The sequence below is a fragment of the Barbus barbus genome (genome assembly GCF_936440315.1).
Source record: "Barbus barbus genome assembly, chromosome: 8".
Taxonomy (NCBI): domain Eukaryota; kingdom Metazoa; phylum Chordata; class Actinopteri; order Cypriniformes; family Cyprinidae; genus Barbus; species Barbus barbus.
The window spans coordinates 4,828,519-4,840,899 of record NC_136736.1 but is presented as its reverse complement, the minus strand read 5'-3'; the positions used below and the strand labels follow the sequence as shown (position 1 = coordinate 4,840,899).

Genomic DNA, 12,381 nt, shown 5'->3' with positions numbered 1-12,381 from the left:
TAAACTATAATGTTTTTATGAGTTGGGTCATTGCAGCAGACTAAACTGAACTGGTACACTAAACACTCTTTTACATAATACTTCATCGAAAAAAGCATAATAAACAGCAATATGTGTTAACGTGGCTTTTTAGAGCCACGCCGGTGTTGTGCCTATTTTCGACTCCCTGCCAAATTATTACCCCCCTCGTTGAAATCGCTACCTGATTGCCTAATCCTAACCCCACCCCTAATCCTAACCCCTCCCCCACACCTAACCCTAAACCTAGCTATACTAGGGGGGTAATAATCTGGCGGGGGTCAGAATTCGGCACTACACCGGGACCACGTGGTGACGTAATGTCGTCATGACGCAGAGAATTGGTTCTTTGAAATGAACTGTTCAAAAGAACCGATTCACGGAAACTAGTCAGGCTTCCCACCACTACCTCCTACCGGAGCGTGAAGGATAGAGCAGTACTCTGTACTCCTATCTCTCCCCTTATCTGCTGCTGTTACATTACGGCCTCCACAGTCGCTTTGGAAAATAGTACGCCTTTTACGTAAAGACGCGCTTTCAAACGCGGAACAACGCAACGTGAAGAACCTGATATTTTTTATAAAATATATTTAAATTTTTATAATTATTTTTATAAAATATTTATAATTTATAATAATGTTTCCCCAATTATTACAAATTATAATAATTATTAAAATAATAATAATAATGAATTATATAATAACTATTAGTATTTTATACAAAATAATTATAAAAAAATGTAATATATTTTATAAAAAATATCAGTGGTACACATTTATAATGATTATAAATTATAATAATTATTAAAATAATAATAATAATTAATTATATAATAACTATTAGTATTTTATACAAAATAATTATAAAAATTTAAATATATTTTATAAAAAATATCAGTGGGGACATTTATAATTATTACAAATTATAATAATTATTAAAATAATAATAATAAATTATATAATAACTATTAATATTGTATGCTAAATAATTATAAAAATTAAAATATATTTTATAAAAAATATCAGTGGTGACATTTATAATTATTACAAATTATAATAATTATTAAAATAATAATAATAAATTATATAATAACTATTAATATTTTATGCTAAATAATTATAAAAATTAAAATATATTTTATAAAAAATATCAGTGGTGACATTTATAATTATTACAAATTATAATAATTATTAAAATAATAATAATAAATTATATAATAACTATTAATATTTTATGCTAAATAATTATACAAATTAAAATATATTTTATAAAAAATATCAGTGGTGACATTTATAAAATCATAAATATCGCCACTGTCATTTGTCATTTTCAAGTGGCAGTATTCTCTCTTCACACTGTACTCTAGCTAGGCTACTGAACCAAAAAAAACACTGCGTACGTCATGACGTACTACGCTGCGTACGTCATGACGCCATTGCTTCCAGCGCCAGGGAAAAATGGCGGCTGTGCAAGATGGACCGATGGAGCTGGACGCAGAGAAAGAGATAAAGCCAGAAATCCTCAGCGATGGGACGTCAAACCTCTCGGGGAACGCAGCGAGCGGGACGCTGTCCTCATCGCCCCTCACCGCCGGCGGAGCCCCGAAGCAGGAGGACCAGCAAACTTTGATCGCAGTTCTGCAGTTTCTAAAGCGGAATAAATTGGCGGAGTCGGTGGAGATCCTGCGGCGGGAAGCCGGGTTAGAAGACCAGGAGGACTCACAGACTCTCGATGGAGGAGGGAAGAGTGACGGGGACGGAGGGGATACAAACTCTCTGCTCAGCCGGGTGTCCATCGCATCAGCAGCCGCCCCCCAAAGCACACTGCCTCCCATACCAGTCAAGAGTGAGTGTCGCCTACAACTCCTATTTGATGAGTTTTCCATTGCAACATACCTTTAATAAATAAAGTAAAGTTGCATTGCACCTTTTAAATGGTTAAAAAAAGTACAAAATCAGCTTTATGCCTTTCTTAGGTCATGCATTGTTGTAGTTTCTACAAAACTTTAGGTGCATCAACAGTTGTAGCCCTCCATATAGACTTATTTATATTTCAGTGAGTTTCCAACATATTTTACTATCATTCCACATGCACTTTGTTATTGTTAGTTATTGTATCAAGATGTTTTTTTAAGAAAAATATAAAAATAGAATATACATTATTGTAATATAACTGTTACTGTAATTATTATAAATAGTGCATCAGAATGTAATCAGAATTACTATAGTAAACTAAAACAGTACAAAATATTTTCTTTACTTGTCTTGAAATAAAGTTAAGCAGCACAACTGTTTCCAATAATGATAATAAATCATCATATTAGAACGATTTCTGAAGCATCATGTGACTCTGAAGACTGGAGTAATTATCCTGAAAATTCAGCTTTGCATCACAGCAATAAATGACACATTAAAATATATTAGAAATAAAAACAATTATTGTAAACTGTAATATTTTACAATAGTATTATTACTGTATTTGGATCAACTAAAACAGCCTTCATGAGCATAAGAGACTTCTTTGAAAGCAATCAAAAATCTTACTGGTCCCAAACTTTTGAAAGTGTCCAAAAATGGAGCACAAAAATATTTTGACTCCACAGCCAACAGAGCAATTTTGTCTTTACTGTTCCAATACTCATGGAGGGCACTGTATATATACCATAGTACTGTATGTTTTTATACTGTGTGGCATCTTTTTCTGTGATTTACCTGCTTTTTCAATATGCAGTTATATCATCAACATCTGTAGGTGTGATTTGACATTGTTTATGTTGTCTGCTGCAGGAGCAGATGACCATCGGCAGCAGGATGTCAGTATGGTGCTGTCAGCGTACAGCCAGCAGGGGGATACCTCTCTGTATCAGGTGTACTACAGCGGCCTGAAGAACTTCATCGAGTCCGTGCTGGACTGTCACCGAGCGGAGCTGTCCCAGCTCTTCTACCCTCTGTTCGTTCACATGTACCTCGAGCTGGTCTACAACAATCATGAGAATGAAGCAAAGGCTTTCTTTGAGAAGTAAGCATCAGATCTGAATTAATCAATGTCATTTGATAATAATACTGTAAATCTAAAGACTGGACTAGTGGCTTAATCAGTTTGTTTCCTGTGTGCTGATAGGTTCAGCGGCGATCAGGAGTGTTACTATCAGGATGACCTGCGAATTCTCTGCAGCCTCACTAAGAAAGAGCACCTGAAGGGGAACGAGGCGCTGCTGGACTTCCGCACCAGCCGCTTCGTGCTGCGCATCTCCCGAGACTCGTACCAGCTGCTCAAGAGACACCTGCAGGAACGGCATAATAACCAGATATGGAACATCATTCAGGAGCACTTGTACATCGACATCTTCGACGGTATGTCACGCAGCAAGAGCCAGATCGACAGCATGTCCGGCAGTTTTGCGGGAGAGGCCAAACGAGAAGTCAATAAAGCCAAGGTTAGATGTGTTTACATATGGAAAATATACAGTTCAGAATTTTGAGATTGGTGAGTTGTTTTTTTGTTGTTTTTTTTTCTCTTGTGCTCACCTAGACTGCATTTATTTGATATAAAAATACAGTAAAGCATTACAATTTAAAATAACTGTTTTCTATTTTAATATATGTTAAAATGCCATTTATTCATGTGATGCAAAGCTGAATTTTCAACATTACTCCAGTCTGTAACACACACACATTTAAATGATCTTCAATGTTGAAAACAGTTGTGCTGCGTAAAATTTTTGAGGATTTTCTTTTCCGGAAAGTTCAAAATAACAATAATATTTGAAGTAGGAATATTTTGTAACATTGTAAATGTCTTTTAATTTAATGCAAAACAAATGTATTAATTTATGTAAAAAGCTAGTGTATTAGGGATGTTTTGTAATATCGTTAAGTTACTCGATGGGATCATAACAAGAAAGTTTGTTCTTTGAGGAAATTCTGAAGAAAGGCATTGAAATAGATTTTTTAAAATCATCTCGTAATTGCAATCTCTTGAATTATTTGAAAATGATTGTGTTTTAATGATGTATGTTTTGTTTCTGATGGTACCAGGTATTTTACGGGCTGCTAAAGGAGCCAGAGATTGAGGTCCCGTTAGATGATGATGATGATGAAGCAGAGAATGAGGAAGGGAAGCCCAAGAAGAAGAAAACAAAAAAAGACAGTTTGGGCTCCAAGAGTAAGAAACAAGACCCCAATGCTCCTCAACAGAACAGGTATGACAGAAGCTCAGCTACAATGAAAACCCCATTTCATTCAGATTGAGTTTACGTGCACATTTGGGGTGAGGATGATTTTATTTTTTTTTTATTTTGGAAAGTTTTTATTCATAAAGGACTCCTTAAATTGATCAAAAGTGACAATGAAAACTTTGTCGTTGTTACAATGCTATTTTAAATAACTTATTTTAATATTTCGATTCATCAAAGAATACAGAAAAAATGTATCATGGTTTCTGTTTTCAGCATTGATAATAATAATAATAAATGTTTATTGATAATAAATCAATGATTTCTGAAGTAATGATGCTGAAAATTCAGCTTTGCATCACAGGAATAAATTACATTTTAAAATATATTAAATAGAAAACAGTTACTTTAAACACATTTAACCCTTGTGCAACCTTTAGGATATTTTTGTCCTTTTCAGTTTTATTATTGCCAGCTGCATAAATTGGCACGTGTGTATTTTTATTGTAATTTTACACTACGTACAAAAAAATTGTTCCTCTCGGCACCTTTTGGACAAAAATGTCCCCATTGAAACCCATTAAAACTGCTATTTTTAATCGCAGTGCCGTTTAACTGTAAAATGATGCAATTTTTGTTAAAAGGCTTTCATTCTGTTGGCAAAGCTTCAAAATTCTATTTTTTACAATTTTTTTACCAGATGGTGCTAACTGTTCTGCCTTTGAGCACAGAACAATATTTAGTCCCAGCCTCATAGGAGACAAGAGAGCAGTGCATTTATTGATTTATTTACTGTATGCTGCTGCCACACAGATCTAAAATAATCATGCGGTTTATTTTCCAGCTGTTTACCTTCACAGACATTCTGTAACTCATGTGTTTTTAACGTAAACTTGAGTGTGAATGAGAACTTAGTTTACTCACTTTCTGTCCATGTGCATCGGATGTGTGCTCAGAAAATTGTATATAAGTAGTTTAAACTCATAAGGTTTAAAACTTATGATTTCAGCGCGATAAACATGATAATCAGAACCAAAACAGATGTTTTTAGCAGGTACGAGCTGAAACGGCAGCTCTAATCTGGGAAGGGGGCGGGAGCAGCAGCTCATTTGAATTTAAAGAAACAGACACGAAAATCATAGGCATTTTCAAAATGATATAATAAATGATCTGTGGGGTATTTTGAGCTGAAACTTTCTGGGGACACCAGAGACTTATATTACATATTGTAAAAAGGGGCATAATATGTCTCCTTTAAAACACAACACACAGGGCAAACTGAAATGTTCTGAAGTGTGCTTACACACTTAAACGTTCATAAAATCGGAATTTACTCTATAGCGCGGAATGTAACGGAATTCGTCAATTTTTGGATGAATAGAAGAAGGTCCGTCACTTAATTCGAATCGCGATGTAAACTAGTGTATGTGAATATTAAAACACAAAAAACGGTTTAAATCCTGCATGTTCCGTTAGCCTCTGTATGCATGAATGGTGGAGACTCAGTTTCGTTTACTTCACAAATACTGAAGCACACGTGAACTCGCGGTGATTTTCGGCCTCTGCATCTCTACATGAACACATGAACTTACAGGTTGTGAGAGTCACTTCGTGAGAATTTTACCATTTCATTTGAGAAAACTAGCATCATATCATACTGTACACACAGAAACTTCACGGCAACCTGTCAAAATAAAAGTGCGGTTTAACATGTAACAGAAATATATTACTCTTTTATTACTTTTGAACAGAATAATGTACTTCTTTATATATTCTATTTACTGTCAAATTTAAATGAAACAATTAAATGATAAAAAAAAAATATTATTACAACCACATTAACCACTTAATTGTAGAAAAAATACAATTATTATTAAATACTTTTTTCTACCATATATAAATTTTGACAGTAAACCTTGTTTGCCAAAAAATAAAAGGGTTTCATTTTCGTTTGATTAAAAATAAATAATTGTTTCATGCCTTCATTTGATTATCAGGGAAAATAAAACAAGAATTTCTGGAAGAAAGAAATTGTAGGGCCCTATTGTTCAAAATGTTATTGACTTATATTTTCACTGAAATAAATGTTTTTTTTTTTTTTAATTACACAGAGAGTAAAGTACCGAAAAAAGCTACCGTTGGGTATCGGTACCGATACCGGGTTAAATGTGAACGGTACCCAACCCTACTCGTCGCCCCCTGTCGTTTCAATGGCGAACGTGACAAGTATAAAAGCCTCGTCCGTTTGGGGAGGTGCATGCGCAGTAAGCGGAGGCTCGCGAAGCGGAGCCAGGTGAAAGTATAAATAAGTCTGTGCTCCCAAGCTTAAAATTTTTATGACAGTTTTTTGACATGGACATTTTTGTCCATTATGGATCTATGTGTAACTTTTTTTTAGAGGTCGACCGATTGATCGGCCGATTTTTGGCATTTTTTTTATTAATCGGCATCGGCCGATTGTGCTGCAAATTAGGCCGATTAATATACAGGCGGGCAGTGTTGCCATATTTAGCGACTTTTTTTATTGATGCACAAGGGTTAAAAACAGACTTGTTTCAGACACATTATAAAATCTTACCAACCCCAAACTTGTGAAAGGTAGTGTATATATTGGACATGTTTTTTTTTTCCCATTAGAATTTAGATGATGCTTAGAACTGTATGTATAGTTTCATAACCCGTTATTCTTTTTCGGGGTGTTCTCTGTCTGACAGAATCCCTCTGCCGGAGCTGAAGGACTCGGACAAACTGGACAAGATCATGTACTTGAAGGAGAGCACCAAAAGAATCCGGCTGGGCCCAGAGAACCTGCCTTCCATTTGCTTCTATTCGTTCCTCAATGCCTACCAGGTTGGCAGTGTTTTTGTTGATGTTTAGTGTTGCTTGACTTCACACGTGCTGATTGTGTGTTGTCGCTCAGGGTTTGACGGCAGTAGACTTCACTGATGACTCCAGTCTGTTAGCGGGAGGCTTTGCAGACTCCACAGTCCGCGTATGGAGCGTCACACCTAAAAAATTGCGCAAGGTCAAATCTGCAGCAGGTATGTATCTCCATAATCACTATTTGATATCTTGCCTTCATTTCAAGTTTTAAAAACAACCCTACATTTTCTACTTCTAGACCTCAGTGTAAGCAATGTATGATTTCAATTGTGCTGTCCGATTCTCTAGAACTGAATCTGATTGATAAAGAGTCTGATGACGTTCTGGAGAGGATCATGGATGAGAAGACGGCCAGTGAGTCCAAGATCCTCTGCGGTCACAGCGGGCCGGTGTATGGTGTCAGCTTCAGTCCAGACAGGTATCAGACGTGTCCTCTAAAGTATCTCTAAGTAAAACAAGACAACAGTGAAGGTGTGTAAACATAAGAACAACCAATCAATTATTTTGCTATAGACTAAACATGTTTTGTATTATTGGTTTTTTTTCTTTCAGTTTTGAAGCGTTGTGCAGCAGATCTGACAGTGTGGTTTAATATCTCTGTGTCTCTTAGGAACTATCTGTTGTCTAGTTCTGAGGATGGTACAGTCAGACTGTGGAGCCTGCAGACGTTTACGTGTCTCGTGGGGTATAAAGGACATAACTATCCAGTGTGGGACACTCAGTTCTCACCCTTTGGTTATTACTTTGTGTCTGGAGGACATGACAGAGTAGCACGGTACAGTAGATTATCATTATTCAAATGGTGTTGATTAAATCAACATTTTTTTTTTAAATGTTTTATTTAATTGCTTTTATTACAGTTATGACCATTTGGGTTTATTTAAATTAGTATATATGCATGATATTATCGGATTGATATCGGAAGCGGCCGATAATGGCTTTAAATGTAAATATCGGCATCGGTCCGATATGAAAAATTATGCCATATGTCTTGCCGATAAGAGGAATACATTTACTCACATGTGCTCAGGGTGTGCTAGCGATTAGATCACGTCCGCAGTGTGGCTCATTCTTGAAGCAAAGTTTTGTCTGAATGATGATTAGATTCACTCTTTTGGATCGCTGCATTTAATCTGTGAAAGCAAGTAGTTCGGTGTGTGATAGAGTAAACGGTAATAGCACGAGCGGCAGCAGCCTCCCCCAGGTCAGAACGGCCGTTCGGTAAGGAGTTGTAATCTGGAGGGGGCACTGTTGGCCTACTTCTAATTAAATTAAAAATAAAATAGTCCACACAAATAACATTTCGACTGTTTCTGATTAAATAAAGCAGTAATTGATGTCATAAAATAATGAGTATGTTTTGATTTAAAGGTCATGAAAAAAAAAAAAACATGACACTTGTAAATTAAATAATTTTATATAAACTGATTTATTCATTAATGTGTAGTATGTTTTATTTTTAAACAAATCATAAGCTCTAAAAGATTTTCAGAGTTTTTACAACTCTTTTGCTTTAGACCATCTACAAATGTTAAATCTTTATTGTCGTTATTGTTTATATAATTCTAACAAATAAGTTCTTGTTAAAAACTAACCAAAATTACAAATATTTAATAATAATAATTTCTGCACAGAAGAGACTTGGTGTTGTTGGTGTTGGTGATCAAAAGGTGTCATTATACAATTAACATGTAGCCTGTTTCCAAAGTCTGGTTATTGCAGATGTTTTCAAGACCTTAATCAAATAGAATATCTTTATTTGATTCCCAGCCTCTGGGCAACAGATCATTACCAGCCATTGCGGATATTTGCTGGGCATCTAGCTGACGTCACCTGCACGCGATTCCACCCCAACTCTAACTATGTGGCCACAGGCTCGACTGACCGCACTGTACGCCTCTGGGATGTCCTGAATGGAAATTGTGTCCGCATTTTCGCAGGTCACAAGGTATTGAAAGCTTCCAAAGAAAACTGAGTGAAATGAGAACTGGACAGGAAATCCCATTCATCTCATTTGTATTTGAATTAGCATTGCATCCGTGACGTCCCTCTCAGTTATGTAGCCTTACTATTATAGTATTTATTATTATATATTTGGATTTTGAGTTTTAATAATTAGTTTTATTTCTGTTTTAGTTATTTTAGTACTTCAGCTTAAATTGATTGTATTTCAATTAGATGTCAAGGGAATATTACTAATTTTCTAATCAAGTTTTTCATCTAATTTATATATTTTATTTCAGCTGCTGTTCCAAACAATTATCCTCGTCATGCTATTTCAAACCCATCTCTAACAAACCTGCTCAACTTCTTTTTTTTTATGTCCATCTCATTTGTAATTTATCACTCAGTGACCCTTTTATAACCTTATTTTTTCCACATCATGTGACTAATAGTAAAAAATGATAATGTTTGGTTTTCAGGGCCCCATCCATTCTCTAGCATTCTCACCTAATGGAAAGTTCCTGGCAACTGGATCCACAGACGGGAGAGTTTTATTATGGGATATTGGACATGGACTGATGATCGGAGAGCTGAAGGGTCACACAGACACAATTTATGCCCTCAAATTCAGCAGAGATGGAGAAATCCTCGCATCAGGTCAGCACACAATCTACTGAATGCCTTCTGTTATCTGATTGTCAGAGGCATTTTAGTATGATTCTAAACACGTCCCATTTAATGTTGTGGTACAAGCCTTTTTGTTGGGGTTTACTTGATAATCCATACATCATTCTTTAAAAATAAAAAATGTATGAAAAATGATACATCAGGCTTTTAAGGAACATTTATTTGTTCATCTCTCTATTGTATTGCATTGCATTACCCTCTCAATAAAAACTAGCTTTGATCATAAAACGAAGCATTTAAATATAATTTTAAGACATATTATTGAGTGATATGGAGTGACAACTGATATTTTTATACATTATGCAAACAATGTTGTAAAAATCCCATTTACAGGATATCAGAATGGAATCTTTCAAAATATGCCAATTGCTAATTTTTGCTCAGTATGAGCTCCATATTCTTCTATATCATAATATATGAACTATGAAAGCCCTTGTATCAAATAATAACAAAAATACAGGGTAAGACTTTAAGCTGTCATTGTTAAACACGTTGCATGTACTTACTATTATAATAATAAATTATGCCGAATTACATGCAAGTAACCCTAATCCTAACCATATAGTAAGTACATGTTGTTAATATTACTCAGTACTTAAATGTAATAATTGCATTGTAACAAGGACACATTCAAATAAAGTGTAACCAAACACAGAATACAGCTGGTTTTCCCCCCTTTTTGTCTAAAGGTTCAATAAACTTAATTTAAGAAAAATAGATTATATAATTTCACTTGTCAGTCTTTACAGATTCAATAGCAATAAGTCATTCAGTTTAACTTTAAATTTGATGTGTTTTGCTCCAGGCTCTATGGATAACACTGTTCGGCTATGGGACTCTATGAAGGCTTTCGATGACGTGGAGACAGACGACTTCACCGCAGCGACGGGCCACATTCACCTGCCGGATAACTCCCAGGAGCTGCTGCTTGGGACGTACCACAGCAAATCCACACCTGTCACCCACCTCCACTTCACCAGACGCAACCTGCTACTGGCCACAGGCGCGTACAACTCCCAGTGAAGTGACTGGGTATTCCTGAGGACATTGACTTTACATAGCTGTGTTTGTTTTTTGTTTAAAGATACATCCTAACATGTGAAATAGGTTCGAGCGAAGTGAAAGACATAAGAGCATACACGAGCTACCTGGGAGCAGCCACCGATACCTCTTGCATCATTCAGATGCTGATCCTAGATCACATTTTACACCTCGTGCTCAAAGCTCATGTCTTTTTCTCATCGATAGAGTCACTGCCATGCTTGTTTTCAAGGCTTTCTATGTCTCACAATGATATAGCTGGTCTCTTTTTGTCTTTGTAAATGAACTTTTCCGATTCAGAAACTGGTTATTGATCTTTGAAATGTGTTGCTTATGAACACTCTTCTCAATTTCTGTACAAATTTTAATACTAATGCCTAAAACTGTAAATAAAACAAGTTTTCTACACAATGTTTGTTTGGTACAAGTGATCTTTTTTTATTCTTTACATGGTTAAACTGAAGTGATAATGTCAAAACAAGGACATCCAGCTTCCCGCACCCATAGCTTCATCACAAAACATCCTGAAAATAGAGGAAGAGAGTTGGAATTAAACTTTTGAAAATATACATGCATTTCGGAAGAGCACAATTTAAGCAGTACTTACTATAAATTAACTTGATTTCACAGCCTTTTGCTTCTTTGGCTTCAATTTGAAGAAGAGGATAATGGCAGCAATACTGGCGTATGTGGCCAACACACACTGAAGTCAAGGGAAAAACAGAGTCTGGTTTAATGTAGTGAGAAAATACAAAGGCAATGCGTACTTGAGTTTAATTGCATAATGGCAGAATTTGCATTATTCGAGTGCAATTCAACTTACATTCCTCCTGCCTGTGATTGTGTATGAATTGAAGTACTTGGCGATGCCAGTGAACTGGTGGTGAGTTCCTGCGTCATGTCCTCCCATGATTTCTGTGAGCAATCTGTAAATAGACATATTCATAAATTAAACTAAATACATTCAGGCCCGGTTTCACAGACAGGGTTTAGCTTAAGCCAGGACTAGGCCATAGTCCAATTAGGATTTTAAAGTCATTTTTATAGACATGCCTTAGAAAAAAACAATACTGGTGTGCATCTCGAGACAAAACAAGGGCACTGACATATTTCAAGATCAATCAGTACAAGTTTCTTTCAGTTAAAACAGCTCAGACTTAAATTTTAGTCTGGGACTAGGTTTAAATCTAAATTACGCATCGTTTTAAATACGAAAGGTCACACAAAATGCATAAAGTACAACACTGCCTATTGGAACAATGTCTTTTTTTCTGAAATACAGTTGTAGAATGAGATTTTGTAGCTAATTTCAATAATGTTTAAAGATGTTCGATATTATAATTTGTATATTAGCTCCTCAGTCCGACCTGCGGGCTGCGGGCTTTACTGAGCAGCATATATTCGCTTTGCAAACAATATAAAAACAGCATCGATTTATAAAACACGCTGAATAAAAAGCATTTCTATTAAAATGTTAAACATGACTTACCAAGTAAACTGGTGCCCTTCAATGGACTGGCCGGAAAGTGAATGATTTAAGGAAATCCCGCCTTCGCGGTGATATCCTGAATGAACTGCAGTCATTGGATTACACTCCTGTCAATCACGTTTTACACTAAAACAATAGGTTCGGC

At 35.7% G+C, this 12,381-nt stretch overlaps 2 protein-coding genes across 2 annotated transcripts; one reads left to right on the top strand and one right to left on the bottom strand.

The window, feature by feature from the left end:
* Window positions 1-1,437: 1,437 nt before the first annotated feature.
* On the top strand, window positions 1,438-11,162 carry LOC306873420 (transcription initiation factor TFIID subunit 5-like). The gene is made up of 11 exons (XM_079422689.1): window positions 1,438-1,863; window positions 2,805-3,036; window positions 3,139-3,454; window positions 4,056-4,219; window positions 6,907-7,042; window positions 7,113-7,233; window positions 7,364-7,493; window positions 7,686-7,850; window positions 8,846-9,023; window positions 9,499-9,676; window positions 10,512-11,162. The coding sequence occupies exons 1-11, from the start codon at window positions 1,476-1,478 to the stop codon at window positions 10,727-10,729; spliced, it is 2,226 nt and encodes a 741-aa protein (XP_079278815.1). The 5' UTR covers window positions 1,438-1,475; the 3' UTR covers window positions 10,730-11,162.
* On the bottom strand, window positions 11,161-12,274 carry LOC306873421 (ATP synthase membrane subunit K, mitochondrial-like). The gene is made up of 4 exons (XM_079422690.1): window positions 12,237-12,274; window positions 11,571-11,673; window positions 11,355-11,450; window positions 11,161-11,271 (listed from the first exon to the last, which is right to left on the bottom strand). Exons 2-3 carry the CDS (start codon window positions 11,655-11,657, stop codon window positions 11,361-11,363), a joined length of 177 nt encoding a protein of 58 aa, XP_079278816.1. The 5' UTR covers window positions 11,658-11,673; window positions 12,237-12,274; the 3' UTR covers window positions 11,161-11,271; window positions 11,355-11,360.
* Between the last annotated feature and the right edge of the window lie 107 nt (window positions 12,275-12,381).

Excerpts from the sequence above, each read along its gene's own strand:
- LOC306873421 (XM_079422690.1), bottom strand. The coding sequence starts at position 11,657 with ATGGGAGGACATGACGCAGGAACTCACCACCAGTTCACTGGCATCGCC. Across the intron at positions 11,451-11,570 it reads CAATCACAGGCAGGAGGAAT|TGTGTGTTGGCCACATACGC; the intron begins GTAAGTTGAATT and ends CCTTGACTTCAG.
- LOC306873420 (XM_079422689.1), top strand. The coding sequence starts at position 1,476 with ATGGCGGCTGTGCAAGATGGACCGATGGAGCTGGACGCAGAGAAAGAG. Across the intron at positions 4,220-6,906 it reads AATGCTCCTCAACAGAACAG|AATCCCTCTGCCGGAGCTGA; the intron begins GTATGACAGAAG and ends TCTGTCTGACAG. Across the intron at positions 7,851-8,845 it reads GGACATGACAGAGTAGCACG|CCTCTGGGCAACAGATCATT; the intron begins GTACAGTAGATT and ends TTTGATTCCCAG.